General features: G+C 41.1%; 1 protein-coding gene across 3 annotated transcripts; it reads left to right on the forward strand.

Moving 5' to 3' along the window:
- The first annotated feature begins 5413 nt into the window (after window positions 1-5413).
- mfsd2ab (major facilitator superfamily domain containing 2ab) lies at window positions 5414-22423 on the forward strand. 3 transcript variants are annotated; one of them, XM_040121657.1, is made up of 15 exons: window positions 5565-5800; window positions 9054-9179; window positions 9365-9474; window positions 10004-10128; window positions 14518-14641; window positions 15505-15583; window positions 15688-15863; window positions 16024-16114; window positions 16703-16821; window positions 17134-17217; window positions 19131-19214; window positions 19412-19524; window positions 19622-19765; window positions 20215-20391; window positions 20482-22423. In XM_040121657.1, the coding sequence occupies exons 4-15, from the start codon at window positions 10118-10120 to the stop codon at window positions 20534-20536; spliced, it is 1257 nt and encodes a 418-aa protein (XP_039977591.1). In that variant the 5' UTR covers window positions 5565-5800; window positions 9054-9179; window positions 9365-9474; window positions 10004-10117; the 3' UTR covers window positions 20537-22423. The 3 variants fall into 3 exon arrangements, with proteins under 3 accessions (XP_039977590.1, XP_039977591.1, XP_039977592.1); XM_040121656.1 differs by lacking the exon at window positions 9365-9474 and having other exon boundaries at window positions 5414-5661; XM_040121658.1 differs by lacking the exons at window positions 5565-5800; window positions 9054-9179 and having other exon boundaries at window positions 9191-9474.
- The last annotated feature ends 82 nt before the right edge of the window (window positions 22424-22505 follow it).

Here is a 22505-nt window from a genome sequence, read left to right on the forward strand (position 1 = left end):
GATGTATGTAAGTGTCGGAAATCTGAATTTTATTGAGTAAACTCGGTGATAAAGGGGTTAGTGAATGATTAAACGAGGGACTGATTTCAGACACAGCCACGAGCTGTTTTGGTTGAAGCAGCAAGCTTGAGCTCATATACTCTTAACAGCATCACCATCTTGTTAAAACCATTACTGACCAGTTCCTTGCCCATTCAATCCCATCCTTACTACCTACAATGACCCACACATTACAGCCACTTTCTATGGAGAGAGAAATCCTGCAAGTGCCTACTTGGCAGGACCAGTAACATTCTGATGTGGATTTAGGATATGAGTTTTATCTTTAAACCTGTCCAATTACTCCCATGCCCTGCAGATGAATGCACTGTTAAGATAGAGGCATCCAATCAGATGCGATTAATCACACTAAGTAAGATATGCAGTAGGAAGACTGGATCGCGGGTCATACATTTGCTAGTTTATTGACAACCAGGTATCTGAGGTGAGATGGATGACTTACAGACTGACCATGTAGATATGGAGCTTTCCCTCTGTTTACAGATTAAAATATTTGACTATCTTTGCTTTAAGCAAATTCCTTTGAACTGCTAAGTTTGTAGCCTCTGAATCATCAGAGAAATGCTTTGCAACAGCATAAAGGTGCTTACTCTGAAAATGTATACCCATAATGAAGAAAACGAACACCAACTTCCATTGGTAAACTTTATGTCCACACGTGTTTCCCTCATTTAGCCAGTTAAATGCAAATTTAGTGTAAATGAAGGAAGTACTTGACACCTGTATGCATTATCATTATAGGTTAGAAAAGAGCAATATCTTGACAATTCCTGCATCAGTTTGCCTCCGGCAGAAGTGTTAGTTTATTAGTGTTGTATGGGCAGAAACAAGTTTGAATGTGTGGGTAAAGGCAAATAAAAGGGAGTAGCTCTTGATGAAAGTCACAACAGGCAGGGCAGACAATTAAAGAAGCGTCTAATCCATTTTAATTGGTAAGATCTCCTTTATGCATCAGAGGTTAACTGGGATCACAGCCACAAAGACCTGTTAAGCCAGAACAGCCCGAGTCAAGCTGGCTCGAGATTCACAGGAAAATCATGTAGGTCACATTTCGTAGCTTGCGGGTAAATCATTGTATATGTGGCCCCCTTTTTCAATACATGCAAACTTAATGAGAATCGGAATCTTACAAAAAAATTACAGTTTTTTTTTTTTTTTGACGGGAGGTTGTGTCATAATGCGTGTGCATGTATTGTATTGCCCCTCGATCTTGAGTTTCAATCCTACCTGAGCTATGTATAACCTCTGCTTGTTCAACACACACAAAGCTCAACCTATCGGACAGCTTCTGCATTCATTACATGGCATTGCTCTCTTTCATACACACCGTGTTTGGCAACAAATGCACACAGTCACGAGGCTTTACTCGCGCGCATATTACACATACACATACAGTATACATACACACACGCGCACACACACACACACACACACACACACACACACACACACACACACACACACACACACACACACACACACACACACACACACACACACACACACACACAACAAATATATCCACTTTTAGACAAAAATGTCATTACAAGTGCCAATAGGATATCCATCAACAAATAGTGGGACTTTAACAACACCGGTGGGATTGAATGCTAACATACACACACATATATACACAAACTCATGCCAGACGACTTAGGCTTGTATTTGTTGTGTTCCCCGTGCTTGGATCAACCTTTTCCAGTGTGACTCTGTCCCTGCTTGCACTCATTTTCCAACACTACAGCCAAGGCACCACAGGACAAATCCACGGCAATATTTCGAAACTTTAAATGTGTCTTCCAAGCTACACACAGGGTCATAGCAGCTCCTTTGGGGATACTTATTCAACCTCTCTGGGCCCTTTTTTCTAAAATCAAGCCACAACAAATAGGACAGGTAAGGTGATCCATGGGAAAGTATCTTGTTGGATTAGGGTTAGGTCTCTCAGGATGCCGTGTACAGGCTTTGTTTTGTTGCACTAAAATGCATGGGAGTTTGGTTTCCAATCAGTTAGGCTAAGTCCCTCTAGGTGTAGCTCAACTTTGGGAAGACAGTGCATTCATCAGCCATCAGTACACTGCATGTATTTCCTTGAAAGCAAAGAGTTGTTTGTTTGCTAAGATGACATAAACGTTTTCAAACCATGATACAGGTGCTTAAATAGTAAGAACTGTGTGAAAATGGGGGATTAGAGGATAATGGTAAATGCTAAAATATAGGTTAACAGTTGCACAAGTACAGAAGAGTCAAAAAGTCTTAAAACTAACTTAGTAATGTCTGTTACACAGCAATAAATATCTAAAGTTATCTAAAAGAGCCAACATAAGCTACTGATAATAGTCATGGTGCAGCTGTTAATTAATTACTAATGAATTCATATGTATAAGCAATGCATCATTTAAAAGTTACATATAATCTAACTTTCATAATCATCGTCAGTGAACTGACTCAGTTACTGTATACAGCAATATCTGTGTAAAGTTAGCTAGCATTCGCTAACATTAGTTATAAGCTACTGGTAATATTAGATCAAGCGAGGCTTTAGCTGCTAAATATCTATGTATTTTGGACCATGGTTCTGCATTCAACTTTTCAGTTGTAAAAGTGTTTTATTTCTTCTTTTAAAAGTTACATGGTCTGACTTTGTCAGCGTGAAAATGGTGTGAAAAATGCTGGTTCAACGGTGGCATGAGAACAAAGGAGTCATAAAGTCAGCAAACTGACTCAGAAAAGTCAGTTACACAGCGACATTAATGTAAAGTTAGTAACATTAGCTAAGTTTGGCCACCATAGGGACCTGGTATTACAAGATGAGACCAAGAAAGGCTGCAGCTGCTAAATGCCTGAGTGTAAGGAATTGAGCTATGGTGGGTTTAATGTCAATGGATTCAACTTGTCATCTGTAAGACGAAAAGTATTTATATTATTTCTTCTGAGCTGTATGAAAATGCTGTGACCTTCCCTAATAGTATTAAGTCACTCATCTTGATATATTTGTGCAAATTATGTTATGTGACTGATTTATGCAAAATATCAGCAACGGGTCCTTTGTCTTTCTTTCACGTTGCCCTCTTTCAAGCATGTGTCAGTTTTTCAATATTACAACACGTCTCAAATCTTCCGTGCTCCTGTGCGACATTTTTATTGGCAGATAAGCAGGAATATTTCAACAGGCACAAAACATTTTGCAACAGACTAGTAACTCTTTGCTCCAGATATATTACATGAAATCCTTTAATTATATTGGAGTGAGATCAAATGTGAGCTAAGCTGAGCCCACTGTCACCTGAATTCACCAACACAACCAAAGCCAGGCCATAACATCTAATCTAATCTGCAGTATGTTGACACACATTGATTTGCCCGTATAATTACAGACTCACACCATGTGTGCATATGGTCCGAACTTGACTGTACAGTTGGCAAGGTCAAGGTTTAACTAACACAAGTTTAATAATACAGTCAGGAAAATCCCCCTTAGAGGTGCGTGTGTATTGTGTGTGCGGAGGAAAAAAAGGTATTTGGTTCCGAGCTAAAGCTGCATTGAAAATGAATGTTTGAGCCAGGGGAGGCAGCAGGTGTGTGCGCGAGTTCTCTCTCAAAGTGTGTGTGAGGGTGAAAAGACTCTGTGCATGCGTGATCATGAGTAAACATTGCAAATATCTATACGTCGCCTGCAATCCAGCGGTTTTCCGACCAGACACACAGATGAGTATTCAGACTAGTGGCTGTATGTGTATACTGCATATGTACACTGGAGGCTTCATGGTATGTGTGCTCAGCTAAAATGGGAACATACGTTCACAGCCTCTCGGTGGCAGAAGATGCTTTGCAAATAAAGACCTGAGTCAGAGAATTTCAAGCAGGCAACCTCTGGCTGGCCGCATGAGAAAAGCTGTTTGTTCCACCACACATAAGGAATCTTGTGTTTGCTTCCATTTAGCAGACAGGCTATATGTGTGTCCATATTAAAAGGAGCTAAAACGGTTGCTTTGAACCGACTTCATCGGTGGCCAGTACAGAGGAAGGTGGCCCCTTTGAGTTGACAGAAGTATGCAGGACATGTGACGGTTGAAATACAGCATCACTGAACACAGATAGCAGAGTTACACCAGTGGTGTGCAGTGACATTCACAGATGTCACTGCACACCACAGGCTCCAGACTGAAACACACCATTTCATGACAGTAGCAGTAGCAAATCTCTCTTAAATTCAGGGCCGGAACTGGCTCATGATTTTGTGCTGCCTGTCTTTTCTGTGCTGAAGTCTCTCCTCTGCATCTTGCTGCAGTCTGCTTGGACATCTTCACCTTTCTGCATGAGTTCCTGGCTGAACAAGTGTTAGGATTATTCCTTTAACTGACAGTAAACATATCAATGTGCAGTATAGAGGAAGTATTTACCATTTACTGACAATGACAGTGACAATGCAGAATCCCGTATTTTCCTGCCTCAATACACCATCACAAACTTCTCAAACTTACTGCAGATCTTGCACAGAGAACCCAGATATTTATTTTGCCTAAAAATAACTTATTTCTGAATAATCAACTCACTGTACTTTATATTTTATCTTCCTATCAATGAATTTAGTTCAGTCGGGCACAATACTGTGTTGGCAGTGACCTTACCGTACTTTACAACAATAGGTGATGATATTACTCGAACAACATTTCTGTGAAGTTATAATGCTGTCCTCTCCGAGTTAATTTCAGTACTACCTGATTTTTTCTTTTTTGGTATCTGAAATGTCTGATTTTGGTTCTGACTTCTGACTTAATCAGTAACCAGGGAAATGCAGGTAATAGATTTAATAGATGATATGAAAAATACTGTATAGCCACAATTGTAAAAATAGATTATATTATATATATATAGATTATATTTTTAAATTTATTTGTTCAGTTAACTTTTCAGTTATAATTCCTGTGTTTTTTTTTCCTGGATAGCAAATCCAGTGTGCCCCCCCCCCTTCTTTTCGTGATCCAAAAGTTCAATACAGAGTATAACATAATACAGAGTTTATAAAATACCCACCCAGTTTACATTTTTAATTGCAGAATGTAATCTAGGGAACATTAGGGGGATATAGGAACATGTTTGTTTATGGGCTATATAGATATGCAACGTGTGACCTCGGCGAAGCTGCATACTCCGGGCTTCGGGGGACATGTCTGCAGTGAGAGCTGGATGCAGGTCTGGACGACACAGGATAGGCGTAGACCGGCCGCCGTGACCCGCCTTTAGAGGGCGGGGTAAAGATAGGGTGAATGGCATGTTGAAAGGGGGGCGGGAGCTCTAAAATTACTACATCCACTCTCTCTGCCACTGCATCTTCTCAGTTTTCAAACAGATGACAGACTGCGACGAGACTGTTGGACGTGGTTCCTCAAACCTTATCGGAAGACGGTTTTTTTTCCCCCTCGAGTTTTGCTACACTTTTTTTTTTTTTTTTTTCCTTTTTTTTTGTTGCCAAGTTTATAAAACCCAGCAACCGGCGGCTCTTCTGCTATGGCAAAGGGAGAAGGAGGCGAACAATACTCCAGCGCCAGTTTATTGAACAAACCGCTCAGCTCGGATGGCATCAAACTTGCCAGGAAGGTGGGTCCATTCATCGCGTTGCTTCAAATATCTGGTTTACTGGCATTTCCCTGTGTTAGTCACCTCATCCCATAGGACGAGGCGATGACTGAACAAGAACATTTCATGCCTTGAGTATGACAGTGGACGGCGCACACCGGTAATTTGACATTTTAAAGGAGTGACTCACGTTAGCGTTAGCTAGGCGCGAGTATTGCTACACAAGCGTTAACCAACATAATGCCTCAAGAGTGACTAAGACGGTTGAATGAACGAAAGAATTTATAAAAATGATAAACTTAAAAAAAACAACAACAATTAATTTCAGACAATAAATCACCTTTTCAGCCTCATCTGGCCCCATGTAGATCAAGAGACATTATTCAAATCGTTTAAATCATAGAAACCGCGGCTTTGGACGGTGGTTGAGACGGTTAAATTTAGTAACTTTAAGTCATAATTTGTGTTTGTAGACTGTAATCATAGAGGTCTTCGTTGCACTCATTACCCCAGCCACATAAAACTACATTTAAATCCTGAACAGGCCACTCTCCTCGCCTGACGGCTGCTCTTTCTAATACGGTCGCGTTCGCCTTATATTGGCGTATCTCGCCAAATTATACATCCATTTAACCACGTATACTGAATATAGACTTATAACGCTGCACTGGTATTAATCAGTAGCACGATGACTCTCATTGAAGTGATGAAATGCATTGGACGAAGGAGAGATTTGCAGTCACGCTGAAAATATGAGTGGCTCAAAAGCCGCCGTAGGGTGTAGCCCTACTGACGAGTAGTACTAACGAGGCATCCAGGCTACATCCTTGATGGCGCTTTACATGAGATTCAGTCGCCAAAGGGGAGTGTTTCAAATGCTGCGTTGAGGGCCTTTCTCTGAAGCTCCCCCACCGCTGAGAGAAAGGACTCCAGGTCTCACTTGTTGAGACACACACACACATATATATATATATATATATATATATATATATATATATTTTATAAATGACAACAAAAAATTTTAAGGAAACCAAATGTATTGGTACGTGCTTTTCTGTTTCAGAAATAATGTGACAGCATGCCTTGCATTGTAGTAGCAAAATCAGGAGAATTTGCAGCAGCATTGCTAATGCTTTGACATAGTAGCAGGGTGTCATGGTATATGATATAAGCTATCACTTTTCACTGTTTAGGTTTTCATGTGATCTAACTTCCCTAGACTCACCTCCCTTGTCAAAGGAAATCCCCACTTAATCTGGTATTTCAAGTGCATCTCTGAGAGTAATTCCCACATTTCCCATAGCACAGAATGCAACGGTAAGGGACCCACCAAGGCAACGTGTCAAGCAGAGGGAGCAGGCAGAGGATAATTTCCCAAAACCTCCAAGAATCAGTCCTTTTGACATTTCTCTCTTTTCCAGTGTAGACTATTCAAAGTGTTTAACATGTCTAATCCCAACTCAAATCCAACTTGCATTTACTATCTTTGGATATCTGAAAAACCCACCCATACCAGGGATTTTACAGTGATACTATTTTTTTACTGGTGCTACTTATGACAGAATAGTAGCCTTTGAGGTAGAAACAGGAAGCTATATTAAATCGTTTCATGTCAGGTCTACAAACACAGTTGGAACTCCTTTTATTAAATATATGAAATGAGAGGCACTGAGCCTTTTTTTTGCAGAAGACATCAAAACATACTCATAACTCCTCTACTGTGACTGATGTAATTAGGATGCACACTGCATTATTTCAAAGCCGTGTGAAAAAAGAGTGCTATAATATACTGTCACAATGACATATTCCTGTGATTAGTTACATGACAAAGTAGCTACAGTCGCTGCAGTGTATTTTTAAAACTAGGAGGGGCACAAATGTGTATACTCTTATGCGTACAAGTAGAACAGGTGTAGGAGAATTATACACGGTGAAAAAGAGTTGGTCTTCCACACTTTGTCAGCCAAAAACGTTTTGTCATTGGCCTTTGTCAGTCATAGACAGCTCTTTAGTGGCCATTCCTTGCCCAGTTTACAACTGTATTGTTAGATCCGTGAGACCCTGAGTTCACTAATGGATACATGATCTAAATCACCAGATAGTCCAACTGTTGTAAAGCCAACCACTGCATTCAGTTACGACAGCTTGAATATTTGCCTCTATCTTTTGAAGGTGCTGGTTTCTCTTTTCAGTCAGTGGGTGCTGTGTCACCTAAACAAAGGCTTGGTTGGGTGTATCGAAGAGACAGAGGCTGGTTTATTCATTCGCATTCAAAGTGATGTTTTGTGTTGTGGTCTGATTTAAGATGAGTACCAGTGACTTATCATAATGAAATCTGCCTGCAGATCAAGGTGATTTTCATAAACTGATGCTATCTTGAAAAGGGATTTTTTTCTGGGGGCTATTAACAGTAGCAGTGATGGGGAAAAATTATTTGGCCAGCTGAAAGGGGGGCAGATTAGGCAGGACCAAAAACAACCATTTGATTGGTTAGGGAGGAGGATGTGTTTTCCCTCCTCTGTGGGCAACAGTGGTCAGAGCAATGGTCAAACTGGCAGCAAATCCATTGGGGTGTTGAGTCAGTTCAGCCTGCTGCCAAGGTGCTGTCCCCCTTGCTGTTAGTGTTTGTGACACCATGTTATTGTCATGTCCCGGCACTTACCAACAGAGATTTGTGTTGCAATTAAGAGTTGTTTAGAGTCTGTTTGTTGAGGAACATATTGCATCTACACAGAAGAAGATGTAGGAGAATGAGCTCTTGTAAGAAAACCAAGGGTTTCTTTTTTTCCTAGTGGCGGTCCCTGACGTCTGCCAAATAGGCTACGCAATGGTCAGCTTTTTGCCAGCTGCACTTTCTGGCTCTTATAACGCTTTGGTGATTTAAGAGTTTAGCCCACATTCCTTACGAGGCACAGAAAATGTGTTATTGCCTTAATTGGACTAGTGAGAAAAGGGTGAGGCTAAAGATTAAAGGAACTACAGTTTGAAGATTAAATTGTTAAGCAGTTTTTTCAATTTCTGTCCTATTTATAAACCAGGGGAGTATAACTGTATGCTGCTGTGTCGCAGAAATCCTGTTGAGGTTAAACTGCTGTCGTCGATTTTGCAGAATTTACCCCTTCTATAATTACGTGGGTTAGGGCTTGCCAAAGCCTTAAAAAGGTCGTGGACAGCTGCAAATACTTAGGGACACTTTCTCCAAAAGTAGGTCAGTGCGTAATATGCCTTAAGTGAGTGTTCATTTGTTAGGCATTATCTTCACAGTAGATAGACAGATCTCATGTCTGCTATTATGTCTACACTTAAAAAAAAATTCCTTATCCTGGTTTCACTTTTAAGGTTAATGTATTTGACCAATTACCTTGATTAACTGTTTTTTTTTTCTCCATTCTTTTTTCCTTGTTTTTTCACAGCATGAGAATAGTAAAAGCTTGTCAATCTGCAACAAGTTGAGCTATGCCGTTGGTGGAGCACCCTACCAGATCACAGGATGCGCCTTGGGCTTTTTTCTGCAGATTTATCTACTGGATGTAGCTCAGGTGAGTTGGTTGAGATTATTTGAAAACTCCATGAGCACACCTTTCCAGACATTGAGTGTCACTTTTTATAACACAGTCCTAAATATAGCCACCCTGCTGTCCTTAAAAGACCACCCTTACTGGGGATGGAAACATACTGTGCATCCGCTACTGTCCTCCCTACACCCTGCGCTGTCCTGCCACAGTATTTGAGGTGGCATTTACAGGCATGAGGGCATGGAGCTGTACCTGATCCTTCCTTGTGACCACCAAAGACTACCAACTAATGGTCTGATTGTCCTGGAAAAATGAAGAGGTGAAATAGTTTTCTCTCTTCTTTCTATTATTGACTCCATCATGGGGCTCCACTGTGTGAAAAGGCTTACAGGGGCTGAAAAATGTAGGGGGGGGGGCTATGGTAGCACGATGAGGACGGGCTCGCTTTAATGGGCTCTGACACTAATCTGATGGTTAATGCCAAAATAAGTGTAAGTCACCAGCTTCCCAGGGTTTAGCTTTGTCTGGCTTCCCAAGACTGTGAAGAGTCAATTGGGTGACACAGCATGGCGCAGATTGTACAGTCAGGAGGGGAGCATTCATGCAGCTTGGCTTGCACTTAGGCTTGTCTCCTCTGAACAATGCTGGATGAACAGCAAACAGGCTGAGCTGCAAAGTGGCACCTTAAATAGTTTTTCGGTTTGCTTATGACATTTAATCCCCCTAGTGTGGGTGCTATACTGTTATACATGTACAATGCCGGGATTGAATTTTCGCCAAAATTCTTTTATTTTTTTTATTTTTTACTGTCACAGTTGTACTAATCTTTGTGTCTACTACTTTCACAGCTGGATCCCTTCTATGCCTCCATCATTTTGTTTGTGGGCCGAGCATGGGACGCAGTAACAGACCCCACAGTGGGATTCCTGGTCTCCCGTAGCCCATGGACACGTTTTGGACGCATGCTGCCCTGGTAGGTCTACCCAGAAGTCTCATACTGTTTGAGTTGATTCATATGAGAACTACATTTGGATTTCAGAGCTTTTAGCAGATCAGGGTCATTTTCTCTGGAGCACCCTCCTCCTCTAGTTTTAATATTTGGGTCTCTGCCAAAGCTTTTCCATTACCTTGTTGATAAAACCCACTTACATTGCTTTCAGAAAGTATTCAGACCCCTTCACTTTTTTCACATTTTGTTATTATGCAGCCTTATGCTAAAATTGTTTAAATTAATTTTTTCCTGCATCAATCTACACTGAATACCCCATAATGAAAAAGCGAAAGTCATTGAAGCACCTTTTGTAACATATTGGCTTTCGGAAATGCCTGTGGGGGGCTGCTGTCATTCTTGGTGGTGTATTGCTGGAAGTTTTCCAGCAATACACTGTATAAGTGTCAGTGTTTTGGGGCGGGGCTTTGTGCCGGGCCTCCGTTGGAATCGCCAGCGTCATCTCCCAAGAAGGGTTACTATGGGTCATGCTAAAGCAAGTCCTGCTGTACCATTTCCTCACCCCCCCACATATGCATACATGTTCATTCATTTCCCCCCACACACACACACACACACACACACAGACACACAGACACACAGACACACAGACAAAATTGCTGCTATGCATACTGGCATTAAAATGACCTGAAAAATGCCTTTGGTTGAAATGGTCCACGTTGGACCACTGAAGCCAAAACACAAAGGCACTAAGCTTTTTTTGTTTTTTAACTAAACCAATAAAAGGAGTTCATGCAGCCGCTGGTTTTGTGCTTTTTCCACAGCAGGGCCTTTGGCATGGCATTGACAAATATAACTCCTGCCTGCTACTGAGTCTGCTTCTTGCAGGAAGCACACAAACCATTTTTCAGATTCTCTCTTCTGGAATTTCTGTCTAGAGAGCTCATCTTCATTTTTCATGTGATATTTTGATAGGGTCAATTTGAACAAATAAGAGTACTATATTTTTCGATTATAGACCAAAAAAAAAAGACGCCAAGTATTTTGGTTTTATTTCAGTGTGACCAGTGCAATTTGGCCTCTCCCTGTGAAATCCCCACACGAAAAGCAGCACGAACTGGAACAAAATGAATGTTGAAACGTTGTCTGTGTCTGTGTGAGGCAGCCAGGCTGAGGGAGTAGGAGGACTATGACGCTTTAGGCCTTTTTCACGGAAAGGTTACTGCCCCTTTTCTTTTCAGCCACTATGTCCCTTCCCCCACATCTCTGCATTTGAATCTCTAAGCAACCAACATGGGTTTATCTGAGTTATATGTCTAATTATGAATATTGGATTGTGACTTTTGTCAATTGTTCCTTCATTGTCAAATATTGAAGAACCCTCATGGAACTCCAGGTCTGAGGGGTATAATTCATGTGGTTATGTGTGATAAGTGCGGTGTAGGGTGTCACTGTGAGCAGCTGGTTATGGCACTATGTTTCAGAGCTACAGTCCCCTCAGTAGTAAATGGGAATATGCAGATCCTCATAGGGTGATCAGGGCAGAAAATGGGCCAGTGGAGGAAAAGAGTGAGGACACTTTGACAAGGTCTCAGAGGGTCTAGGCAGCTTTAAAATGAGAACCACAGATAGATGCAGGGCTCGGTGCTGCACTTACCTTATTCGCTCCTTTGCCTGCTCGATTAAAAATATAATCTCCCTAGCTGCTTTTGAAACGTGTGTAACTTGTGTACGAAAGAGCACAGGGGTGTGCCTACAGGCAGAACACCTGCATAATTTAATTTAGAGTACAAAGGAATTATCATCCTGTTCAGCTGTTGGTTAGCACTTCCTGGGAAGTGCCATAAATGTACTTCATTGGTAATCAAACAAAGCTTCTTCGAATATATGGGACAAACAGGAAATTACCACCAGAAAAAATAGTTGACAATGATACCTTTAGCTAACACATGAGCAACTTTGGTTTTGTTATTATTCCTATTAAAAGCAACTATTGGCCTCATAGTAGCACCGTTTGATTAATTTTTAAAGATTCCTACATGTTACCAGGAATATTGTGTACCATAGGTGTAACTTTACAGCTCTAATCACATTTTAATCAAAAAAAATGTATCATCTCAGTCTTTCCTGAATGCGTAATCTAATGGAATATTTTGAAATGATATATTTTGCACATTTCTTGATGCTCATAACAGTGGTTCTTTTGATAGACTTACTGCTTATGCAGAAAATTAATTTTAATCAGGCTTAGTTGACTTGATGTCGTGGAGGATTGGTATATCATTATTCTAATTTTCAGCTGGCATTGAGATCCTGACACTTGAATCAAAATCTCTCAAAAGTGGGTCATTCTTCATGTTGCTTGCGCTAAGCGAGATTCATTTCGCCCATTTGTTCTCAGAAATTGGGGGGGGGGGGCTGTAGAAGGATGACAGGATGGAGAAGTGATTGGCATGTTTAGTCGCATGATGCTCAGCGCAGCCGTGATGATGTGAGGAGATGAGTAATTTGCCTGGGAGCAGGGAGGAAGCAGGAAAAAGGAGGCTGGAGCCGCTCCATCTTAAAATCTCTGTTGAAAAAGTGGGGGAAGGGAGACGAGTCAGGCTAGCTTCTCATAGGTCCAGCCCACAACACACCACCTGCTTTGGCCAATAGCGTCAGCTTAGAGGGCTCTGTTAGGATTTTTAAAGAGTCGCTGAGGAATTCAGGAGGTTACTACAGTTCAAGGTGTGAGCAGAATGAGTTTCAATGTTGCTGTACAGCTAATGGAATATCTGAGGTTTTTTGTTTTGTTTTTTTTTTTTTTTTTAATTTCTCTGATATTTTATAAGTTACTGTTGAGCGAAAGAATGCTTTGCAGATTCATTACAGCTGTTCACCCATCCAGCCCAATGATGGCTGCCAGAGGAATGGATTTTTACATATCAACCTATTAAAAAAAAGTTTTCACAGTTAATAGCTGCCTGACTTGCTAAAATAAAGTCCCCCCTCCCTAGTCAGCACGGCTATTTCAGATGACATTTAAATATGATTCCAGGAAGGGCATCTGGACAGTGCTTATATGGTGTACTGTGTCACTGCAGTCCTGCAAGCATAGTGCAAGTCTTAGTTCATCCCTGCAAACTGTTTAAGAACAGCCTGCACTGAAAATGACGGGACTTGAAAGTTTATTTTAAAGTTTTCAGGGATTCAGTCATTATGTTTTTGCTACTATAGATTATTTCATCCATGTTTTGGGGCGCTTGAATGAAATTAAAAAAATTCAAGTAAAGGTATTTTCACTGATAGACCGAGCTAAAGCCAAAGGAAGTGGCATCCCTAATTTGGTAGATGTGCCTCTCATGTGGCAAAAAGGAAACGGGGCATTAAATAATGCAGTCCTAAGTGTACTGTCATCTCTAGATAAAACGCCTGCCTTAACTTGCACATGACTCCTAGCACGATTGGAAAGGTATATACAGTTAATCACATCACATCACATGCACGAGAGAGCTCGTTGAATGCTGCTCCTCCTGACATTTCTCACTTTAAAGCTCATACTCTTCATCAGAGTTTGGCTGTAAATAGAGCTATATGGATTTTGGATATGGACAGTAGCTGGTGTCAAGGCAAAAGTGCATTTATGTACGATATATACGACGGTGGCTTGCATGCTGTTGCTTGTATTCCTTGCAGACAGGAATTTCTGGAAGAGAATAGACGGACAAGCTGGATGCCCCCTCCTGTTCCACAAGCCACACCTTGTTTTTTTTTTTTTTTACCTACACGTCAGAGGTGTGGTCACACTCACAATCTCATATCTGAGTGGAGAGCATGGATGTGACCATAGGAGGAAGGCGAATAGAGGGCAGGAAGTGACCTAGTCAATTCTGCAAAATTTCTGCATTTTTTTTTTTTCCTCTTGAAATGACCTCATCGTGTGAATTTCAGCTAGACGTGTAAGGAAAAAGGGGAGGGGGAGAGCAGGGTGGCACGCATTTGTTTACAAAAGTAAAACATTTTCTTTTCATTTATGTAACAGAAGCTGTTAGCAGTCATCTGAACAGGAAAAGATGTAGCAAGTTTGGTTTTGTACGTATAACATTCCCCAATTTTATATCCTCTTATAACCCTCAGATCCAGCCACTCGTTGAGCTGAACCTGTTCCATGCATGTGAACCCCAGGAACATTATGTTCCCATTATTGATAATGAGTGAGAAAAAGTAAACTCAAATGAAACTTTGCTGTGGAAAAGTTGGCACAGACTGAATGAAAGACCCACTTAAAGGGCCACAATTTGTTATGTAATAAGTGGCCCCTCTCTTCATAATTGTTTACGGAGTGAGAGTGTTTCATGCTTGAGTAGGAGCACGTTTCCATCCACTGACGTTGTTGTTTTTGTCTCTTCTCACCCCCCCCCCGTCCATGTGTAGGATCCTGCTGTCAACCCCTCTCGCTGTGCTTTCCTATTTTCTCATATGGTATGTTCCTCCCTTTGAGGACGGCAAAGTCATCTGGTACCTTTTCTTCTACTGCCTCTTCCAGAGCCTTCAGACTGTGAGTAACACACTCGCACAGACACAGACACCCCCCCGGTGAATGCTCACTTGTTCCATGTCTGCAATACAAGGTCATGAAAATGAAACTGGCCATGAAATGATTTCCCAATCCGATTTTTACCATCTAAACCCTTTTTACACCCTCAGTGATTCCTTATTATAAAGTTAAAGGTTATTATGGGGTCAATAAATCTGGGTTAATTTTTAACTGATTCAATCGTCACATAGTGAAGCAATATTTCCTAAACCTAAATAACATTTTGTCAGGAAATCCTTTCATTTCACAGTAATCGAAAGTAATAGTTAACTTTCGGCCAGGAAAAAATGATCTAAGTTTGGCATAAGGACTGGAAACAAGAGGGAACAGCCTGGATCTGACCAAAGATAACCAATTCCACCCATCAGCCCCTCCAAAGATGACAAATAACTTGTTATATCTTGTTTATGAGATCCATATAAAAACTACAATCTGCCCTTTTACCGAGGGTTATGCGCTGGACTATTTCTTGGCTATGGGCTGGGGTTGAACGCTGCTTTTTGCACAGATTAAACAAACGAGATACCACATGTTAATTAGTGAGTTTTAGGGTTACTGGTAAGTGGACTTTGTTACCCCTGGAAAGAGCCAGACTGGCAGTTTTCCCCCGTTTCCAGTCTTTGTGCTAAGATAAACTAACTGATATCTCCACATTTACCGTACAGACATGAGACTGGTATCGATCTACTCATTTATCTCTCTGCTGTAACACAAATAAAGAAATTACCCAAAATGTCAACAATTACTTTAACTTGACCAAAAGTGAACCAAAGAGCTGCATTAATGTTCCTCAAATTGTTACTCTTTTTGTCTCTGATCATCAGTGCTTCCATGTGCCATACTCTGCCCTCACCATGTTCATCAGCTCAGAGCAGAAAGAGAGAGACTCAGCCACTGCATACCGTGAGTATCACAGTCCGCATGTAGAATGACTGACTATTTTTCTAAATGAATCTCCTCACAAAAAGATGTTGCGACTAAACGTCTCCCATGTTTCTTCCAATCAGGGATGACGGTGGAGGTTCTGGGCACTGTGCTCGGTACAGCTATCCAGGGGCAGATAGTAGGCATGGCCAACGCGCCCTGCCTCCCAAGACCCGGTGACATCCTAGAAGACCTGGACAACTCGTCAAAGTCTGTTGGACTCAATAACTCAGAGCCTGTAATTTCCCTGGAGCACACGGTAAAAAATTATTTGCGTGTCGTATGTTTGACAGTGAAGGTTAATAACAACTTAACTGTTCAAGCAGCATGAACAGATATGAGAGGACTAAAGTAAAATTTGGGATACAAAATGCGTTGACCAACTGTCGTCCTCTTCTGCTCTCCTCCTTCCTCTACAGAAAGCGGCCTACATGATCGCCTCTGGTATCATCTGCTTGATATATGTCCTGTGTGCTCTTGTTCTTTTCTTCGGTGTGAGAGAGCAAAAAGGTAAAGCACTAATCTGTCAATCGCACTGGCTCCATCTTTCAATTTGGATGTCTGTAACCACTCCTCCTAATAGCCTCATTAGAGCTTTAATTCAAAACCAAACTGAGTGGGGGCAAACAAATAAAAACAGAAATAAGTTGGAAATCAGAGACAATGTTTTTGTTTTTCAGATGTTGATTCTTGCCTTTTTAATTTCATATCGCATGTAGCAGGTCAGTATATTCAGTTGTAAGCCTAAGTTTGTGGCTTGTCACAAATAAAAGTCTCAAAAAGCGACAGATAAAGACACGTCTTTCACGTGACAGAGCTGTTCTTGACATTTCTGCTGTAGTCCAATAGGGATGCACAGTCATAGCTATATGCTACGGTAGGACTGTTGGCTGACAGGCTTTTGGTTAAATTAGTGGCCTTGTGACCAATAATGTGACTAATAAGACACAACTATCCAGTAAAGGATGAGCCTGAAAGGCAGCTGCTCATGTAACATGAACCGAAATCCCATGCTAATAGGAATGAAAAAGCTAAGTATGAATTTAAGTGAATGTCAATCACATCTTTGGTATTCTTTCCCATTTTCCCTCCTTTCAGAGTCTTGTCGTCTCAGGTCAGAGCCCATGTCTTTCTTCCAGGGAATTAAACTGGTGATGGGACACGGGCCATATGCCAAACTGGTCATGGTCTTCCTCTTTACCTCACTGGCTTTCATGGTGTGTATGAAGGCATACACAAACACACACACACACACACATACAATTTTCCTGTGGATTTAAATCTATGTTCAGTATGTCAATCTCAGTCTTTGGTCTCACCTGACTCTGTGTCTGCCCGATATTACTGAGTTCCCCTGGTTCTTCTTATATCTCTTTATATATTCTGTTGGGTTTTGTGCCTGGTTTGCTGGCAGCCAGGGTGCAGCAATGTGTGCATGCAAAAAGCCAAAGCCCGGAGGAGGTGTGTGTATTTGTTTGTTTTTACGCCGTGAAGTTTGACTGAGTGCGTCTGTACGCTTCGCCCCACAGCTCCTGGAGGGAAACTTCGCTCTCTTCTGCAGCTCCACGCTGGGCTTCAGAAACGACTTCCAGAATGTTCTGCTGGTCATCATGGTGAGTGCACGCACGCGCACACACACGCACGTGCGCACACACAAATGAAACCTTGGGCAGCCCATTTGTGTGGAATAAGTTAAGCCATTAGCTTCCCAGCTCAGACAAAAGCTTTACTCCCATGGCAAACACATAAATTTGTCTCCAATTACAAAGCCAGTCTGTACTTTGTTAGAAAGCAGTGTCTCCTGGCTGCCTATTTCCATGATGTGTGTCCACTCTGACTGCTCTGCCTGAATGGCATCCCATTCCCACAGACAGTAAGGGAGACACTTTTGCTTCTCCTTTCATGTCATGGCCTCTCTTTTAAGTAACCATGCATCCAAAGAGAAGTTTCACATATCAAGGAATCACTCATTCTTCAGTCCCCGACTGGTATTAAACCTAATTAATCCAAGGATGTGCGTACTGTAGCACGCACAGCAGAACTCTACAAGGTGAGAAAGTACATGTGAAAGAGGTTGAAAAGATTTCATGCTTTGATCCTTTACTTTATGGAAAGGATTACGGAGCTAAGCCAATGACCTTTTTCTTTTTTCTTTTTTAAAGTTTATTCAGTGAAATGACTTTCTCAAGGCTTCAACACTGTAAGCTTTCAGAGAAACTGCCCTTTAATGAAGTTACCCTTAATCAGCACTAAGTGATCCTAATCCTCAATTTTAGTAATTTGATGAGATGGCAGACTAATCTGAGAAGCTCAGCTCTCATTAGAACAAAAATAATTAACGCAACTCAAACTAACAGGCATTATATAAGGGCTTGTAGCTCAAACTGGTTGTCAGTTAGTGGACTGAAACAATACAGGTTCAAATGTATTGAAACATTGTGAGAGCAGGGGGGAGTTCATCAGATAGGAACAAACAAAAAGAGCCTTGTGTGCTCCATTTTGCTAATGTGAGGCTCATTGCAGAGAGCATGCTGTACGGCACATTGTTCTCCAGCCTCGATGCAGCACAGCAAATGAACACATTATCGAAGGCTGGACAGTGTTTATATCAGAGGAGCAGCTGTGTTGTGCTCCTCTGTTTCATTTGACAGGAATACATTGAGGTCAGTGGTGTAAAACTTGCTTTATCAGGTCTATTTAGAAGACAAACGCTCATTAAAACTGGAGTGTGGGTTGAGTCTGTGAAGGGAAGTGGTGGTTTTGAAGATGAAGTGCAGACTCAGTTCAAGAGCACACATGATGCAGATACAAAAAGTGTGTGCATGCAAATAAGAGGGAAATGAAATTATGATGCATATTTACTGCTAGAGAGAAACCCCATAAAACCACTTTTGTTATTGCAGACCATTCTCATCGTAACACAGATGAATGTGTAGTGAGAGAGAGGTGATTATTTTCACTCATATCCATAAGAAAAGTGGGTGGGGAAAAATACTGTTGCACCAGGGCTTTGTGTGATCTGTACCTTAGTTAAACACTGAGGGGTCAGAGGTGGTACTGATCTGAGTGAGCCCCCCCCCGTTGAGTCGTTTGGGTGACCCCTGTGGAATTTTGCATCATACTGAGCTCAAATGTGTTTTGGGAAGAGCCGTAGAAGCCGTATTATCTTCCATCATCACTGCTGTGTTTGACAGATGCTAGAGGTCAAAGGTGCTTGTGCATCATCACGCTGGATCCAAGTCTGGATCGGAGACTGAAGCATGTTGAGAATGCACCTATTGACATGCCTCTTTTCTGTTATGACACAGAGGATCATCACTTCTTACTTCTCCAAAATCATGCTAACCTGCCTTTAGTGGAATTTACTGGAACTTTTTTGAGTTTAGTCAGTGTGTGTGTGTGTGTGTGTGTGTGTGTGTGTGTGTGTGTGTGTGTGTGTGTGTGTGTGTGTATGTTTCAAGGCAAAGCAGCTGGTTTACCAGAATTCCAAATTTTTTTATTTTTTTTCCCCTTTTCTTCCCCACAGCTTTCCGCTACTCTGGCCATCCCCTTCTGGCAGTGGTTTCTCACTCGCTTTGGGAAAAAGACGGCGGTTTATGCTGGCACCTTGGTAAGACCCACAGTCACGGCCAAACACCACTTCTGAGTCATATGAAGCCTGTCGGATTGACAGGAATTAAGTGTTGTTCTAGGAGTTGTAAGAAAACGGCTCTAGTGCCATTAAGAGACTTGTTTTGGGAAGCAAATCTCTGAAGGACAGCTGATCTAGTGTGCTCTAGTGGTCTAATATGTTTCTCTTCTTTCCAGTCTGTGGTTCCCTTCATGATACTGGTGGTGTGTCTGAAGAGTAACCTGATTGTTACCTACATTGTCTCCTTTGCCTCTGGGGTCGGAGTGGCCGCAGCCTTCCTGCTGCCCTGGTAAGACCCTCTGCTGTCCCTGGGTTAGCGTTTACTTGGAGTGTCATCAAGTGTTCAGATGTAAAAACCAATTCTGACTCTAACTTTTCTCTCTCAGGTCCATGCTGCCTGATGTTGTCGACGATTTCCAAGTGCAAAACCCTAACTCCACTGGCCATGAAGCTCTCTTTTATTCCTTCTACGTTTTCTTCACCAAGTTCGCCTCTGGAGTCTCCCTGGGGATCTCCACTCTTAGTTTAGAGTAAGTCCTCACATGAACACACACACACACACACACACACACACACACACACACACACACAAAACCTATATTGTAAATGTTTTGTAGGGCTTTATTATCCAATTCACCAGGACACAACAAAGGGGGGAAAAAAAAGTCAAAATGAGGCTAAGCCAAATCTCCCAGGACCCAAATCCCACATCAAAGCAACAAATTCCTTTTGCTGTCTTTTGATTAAGTACAGTAAGGCTGTAGTGTGTGATGTGTGCTTGCATCACATGACTGACTTTACAGCAGGTTTGGCATCTGATCAACAATTTCATGGGAAATGTACCTTCGTATCAAGATCTTGGCTTTACTAAAAATTGGATTACTACTGTCTACTACTATAGAAATTGAACACTCTGCATTCTATAAGGATGTGAAATAGTAAAGTTTTCAGTTTCATAATTCAGTGTCTTCATTTTTAGTTTTGCAGGCTACATCACTAGAGGCTGCTCTCAACCAGAGGAAGTGCATTTAGCCTTGAAAGTGCTGGTATCTGCTGCCCCCATAGCTCTTATCATTATCGGCCTGGTCATATTGTACTTTTATCCGATTGATGAGGAGAGGAGGCAAGGTAACCGGAAACTGCTACAGGAACAGAGGTAAGGCTGTGGTCTGGAATCCTCTCGTCCCTCGAGTTTGTGTGTCTGAGAAGCAAAATGCCAACTGAAGACATTCTTGTTTTCTTGCAGGGACAATGAGACAGATTCAGAAACAGACTTGACAGAGCTGGCCAACGTGGCCTAGGACATTTTAGAAGGCCCACGGACCAATTGGGTGACGGACTGGCATTTTGCACTGGGCAGGACCAACGCACCTGGGCCTGTCGGATCATACAGACACTGCCTTGTTCAGTCACACTGCTGCTGTTCCACGTCTCCAAAGCTCGTTTAATTCAAAGTATCATACTGTCCACATTTGTGGCATTTTCCCTGCACAAAAATCTCTTTCCTCTTCTTTTTTTTTCAGTTAGATTTCAAAAGCCTTACATTTTGTATTACATCCAACTTCAGAGTAATGTGGAAAAATCTTTTTTTTAAAGGTTGGTCTCGATCTCAGTTCAAAGTGCACAAAACCTTGAAATGTGATGGGATCATGTTTTGTCAGTGTTGCCATTGTTGGTGCTACTCACTGGAACTGAACAGTTTCCATCCTCTTACATACCACAATGAACATTAATGACCTTGAGCACTGTGCTACAAACTTATAGTTCAGAGATGTAAACATCATACGGAACTTGAACAAACAGTGGTAATGCCTTAATTTTAGTCGTGTTTTGGGGTTAAAAATTCAAAACTGATATTGTGTAATTTGGACATATTTAAATTTTTTTTTTTTTTTTGTACTTTCAGTTTTGTTCTTATAGTTTACTGAAACCAGTCGGCAAGTTTCCATCTCAGTCAGTTTTTTTTTTTTTCTCTAAAGAAGCTGTAATATTGTGATGTTGGAACTAGTAGACAGAGTAACAGCTGTGGTCTGAATGGCTCATTTTACCCACCATAATACTGAAACCACTACATCAGTAAAAACAGTTAGTTTGCACACACAGCTACCATGTTTATCCAGCAATTACATTATTTACATTTTATTTACTGAACAGCTTCTGAAGACAGGAAAAGCCTCTTTTCTCCAAATGCTTTAATTTCCTTAATATTGAGCAAAACGGTGACTAAAGCTGAAACTTATTTAGCGATATTTGTTATTTAAATATTTATTAGTTTTGATTTTACCGTTTTTGAATTCATGTTAGCTGGAAAGTCATGCTTCTCGCAGTATTTAAATCTATTTCAAACCTGTAAGGTTTTTCCAGCTGAATGAAAAATGAGCAAAATATGGTGGGAGTCAAATTTTAAAACATTTACACGCTTTTTAATGCATGTTACAGTCGGTACTGTCTTTGCTCCATATGCATTCAAAAAGGGAAGCATATAATTGTGGAAAAAAGAAGAATGGAAGATGGGGAAGTGAGCTTGTTGTAGTCTCCCTTGGGTGGTGTTTTTTTTTTTTTTTTTCTTCCTTTGTATATATGTGTGTTTTATTGATGGAACCACCAGGATGCTTTGTGATCATCCCAATCCCTGTCATTAAAATTATGATTGACATATTTCATATCTGTTGATATGTAAATGTGTACACACAGTGTCATATGTTATACATAGTGTTAAATCTTCGTGTCTGACAACTGAGTGGCACTCACTTAATTCTTTTTTTTTTTTTTTTTTTTCCAAAACATTCTTTTACTCTCACTAGAGGGTCTTCACAGGCCTTAGTGGATACTGTAAAAGCCAACACAGTGCCATTTTCACCCACAACCCCCCGATACAACTGAACATCCTGTAAATATCATCCTGTCTTATTTTGTCAGCGTTTTGTCTTTTATGACTCTGTCAGTGAACTTCCCTCATGACTCTTGAGGCTGTAGCCAAATGTGTGATCTTTAATCCCACAGGGACACACAGAAGCCTTCTGTACATGCCTCCTGTGCATATGTATATATTGTATGTAAACCTGTAAATATCTTTGATATTTGTGGCTGCAAGTGAGATGAACCTATGTACATTGTTCTGTAGTTATTTAAGGAAAAGATGTTGAGAATGAAAAAGAGTGTTTAATAAATACTAATTGATAAGTGTATTGGGAACGAGTTGTCACGTCTTTACTTAAAACAACTACATAACACAGGCTGGAGCCAATTTAGACAAGACCAAAAATTAGG

This window comes from Xiphias gladius, chromosome 24 (assembly GCF_016859285.1).
Source record: "Xiphias gladius isolate SHS-SW01 ecotype Sanya breed wild chromosome 24, ASM1685928v1, whole genome shotgun sequence".
In the NCBI taxonomy this organism is placed as follows: Eukaryota; Metazoa; Chordata; class Actinopteri; order Istiophoriformes; family Xiphiidae; genus Xiphias; species Xiphias gladius.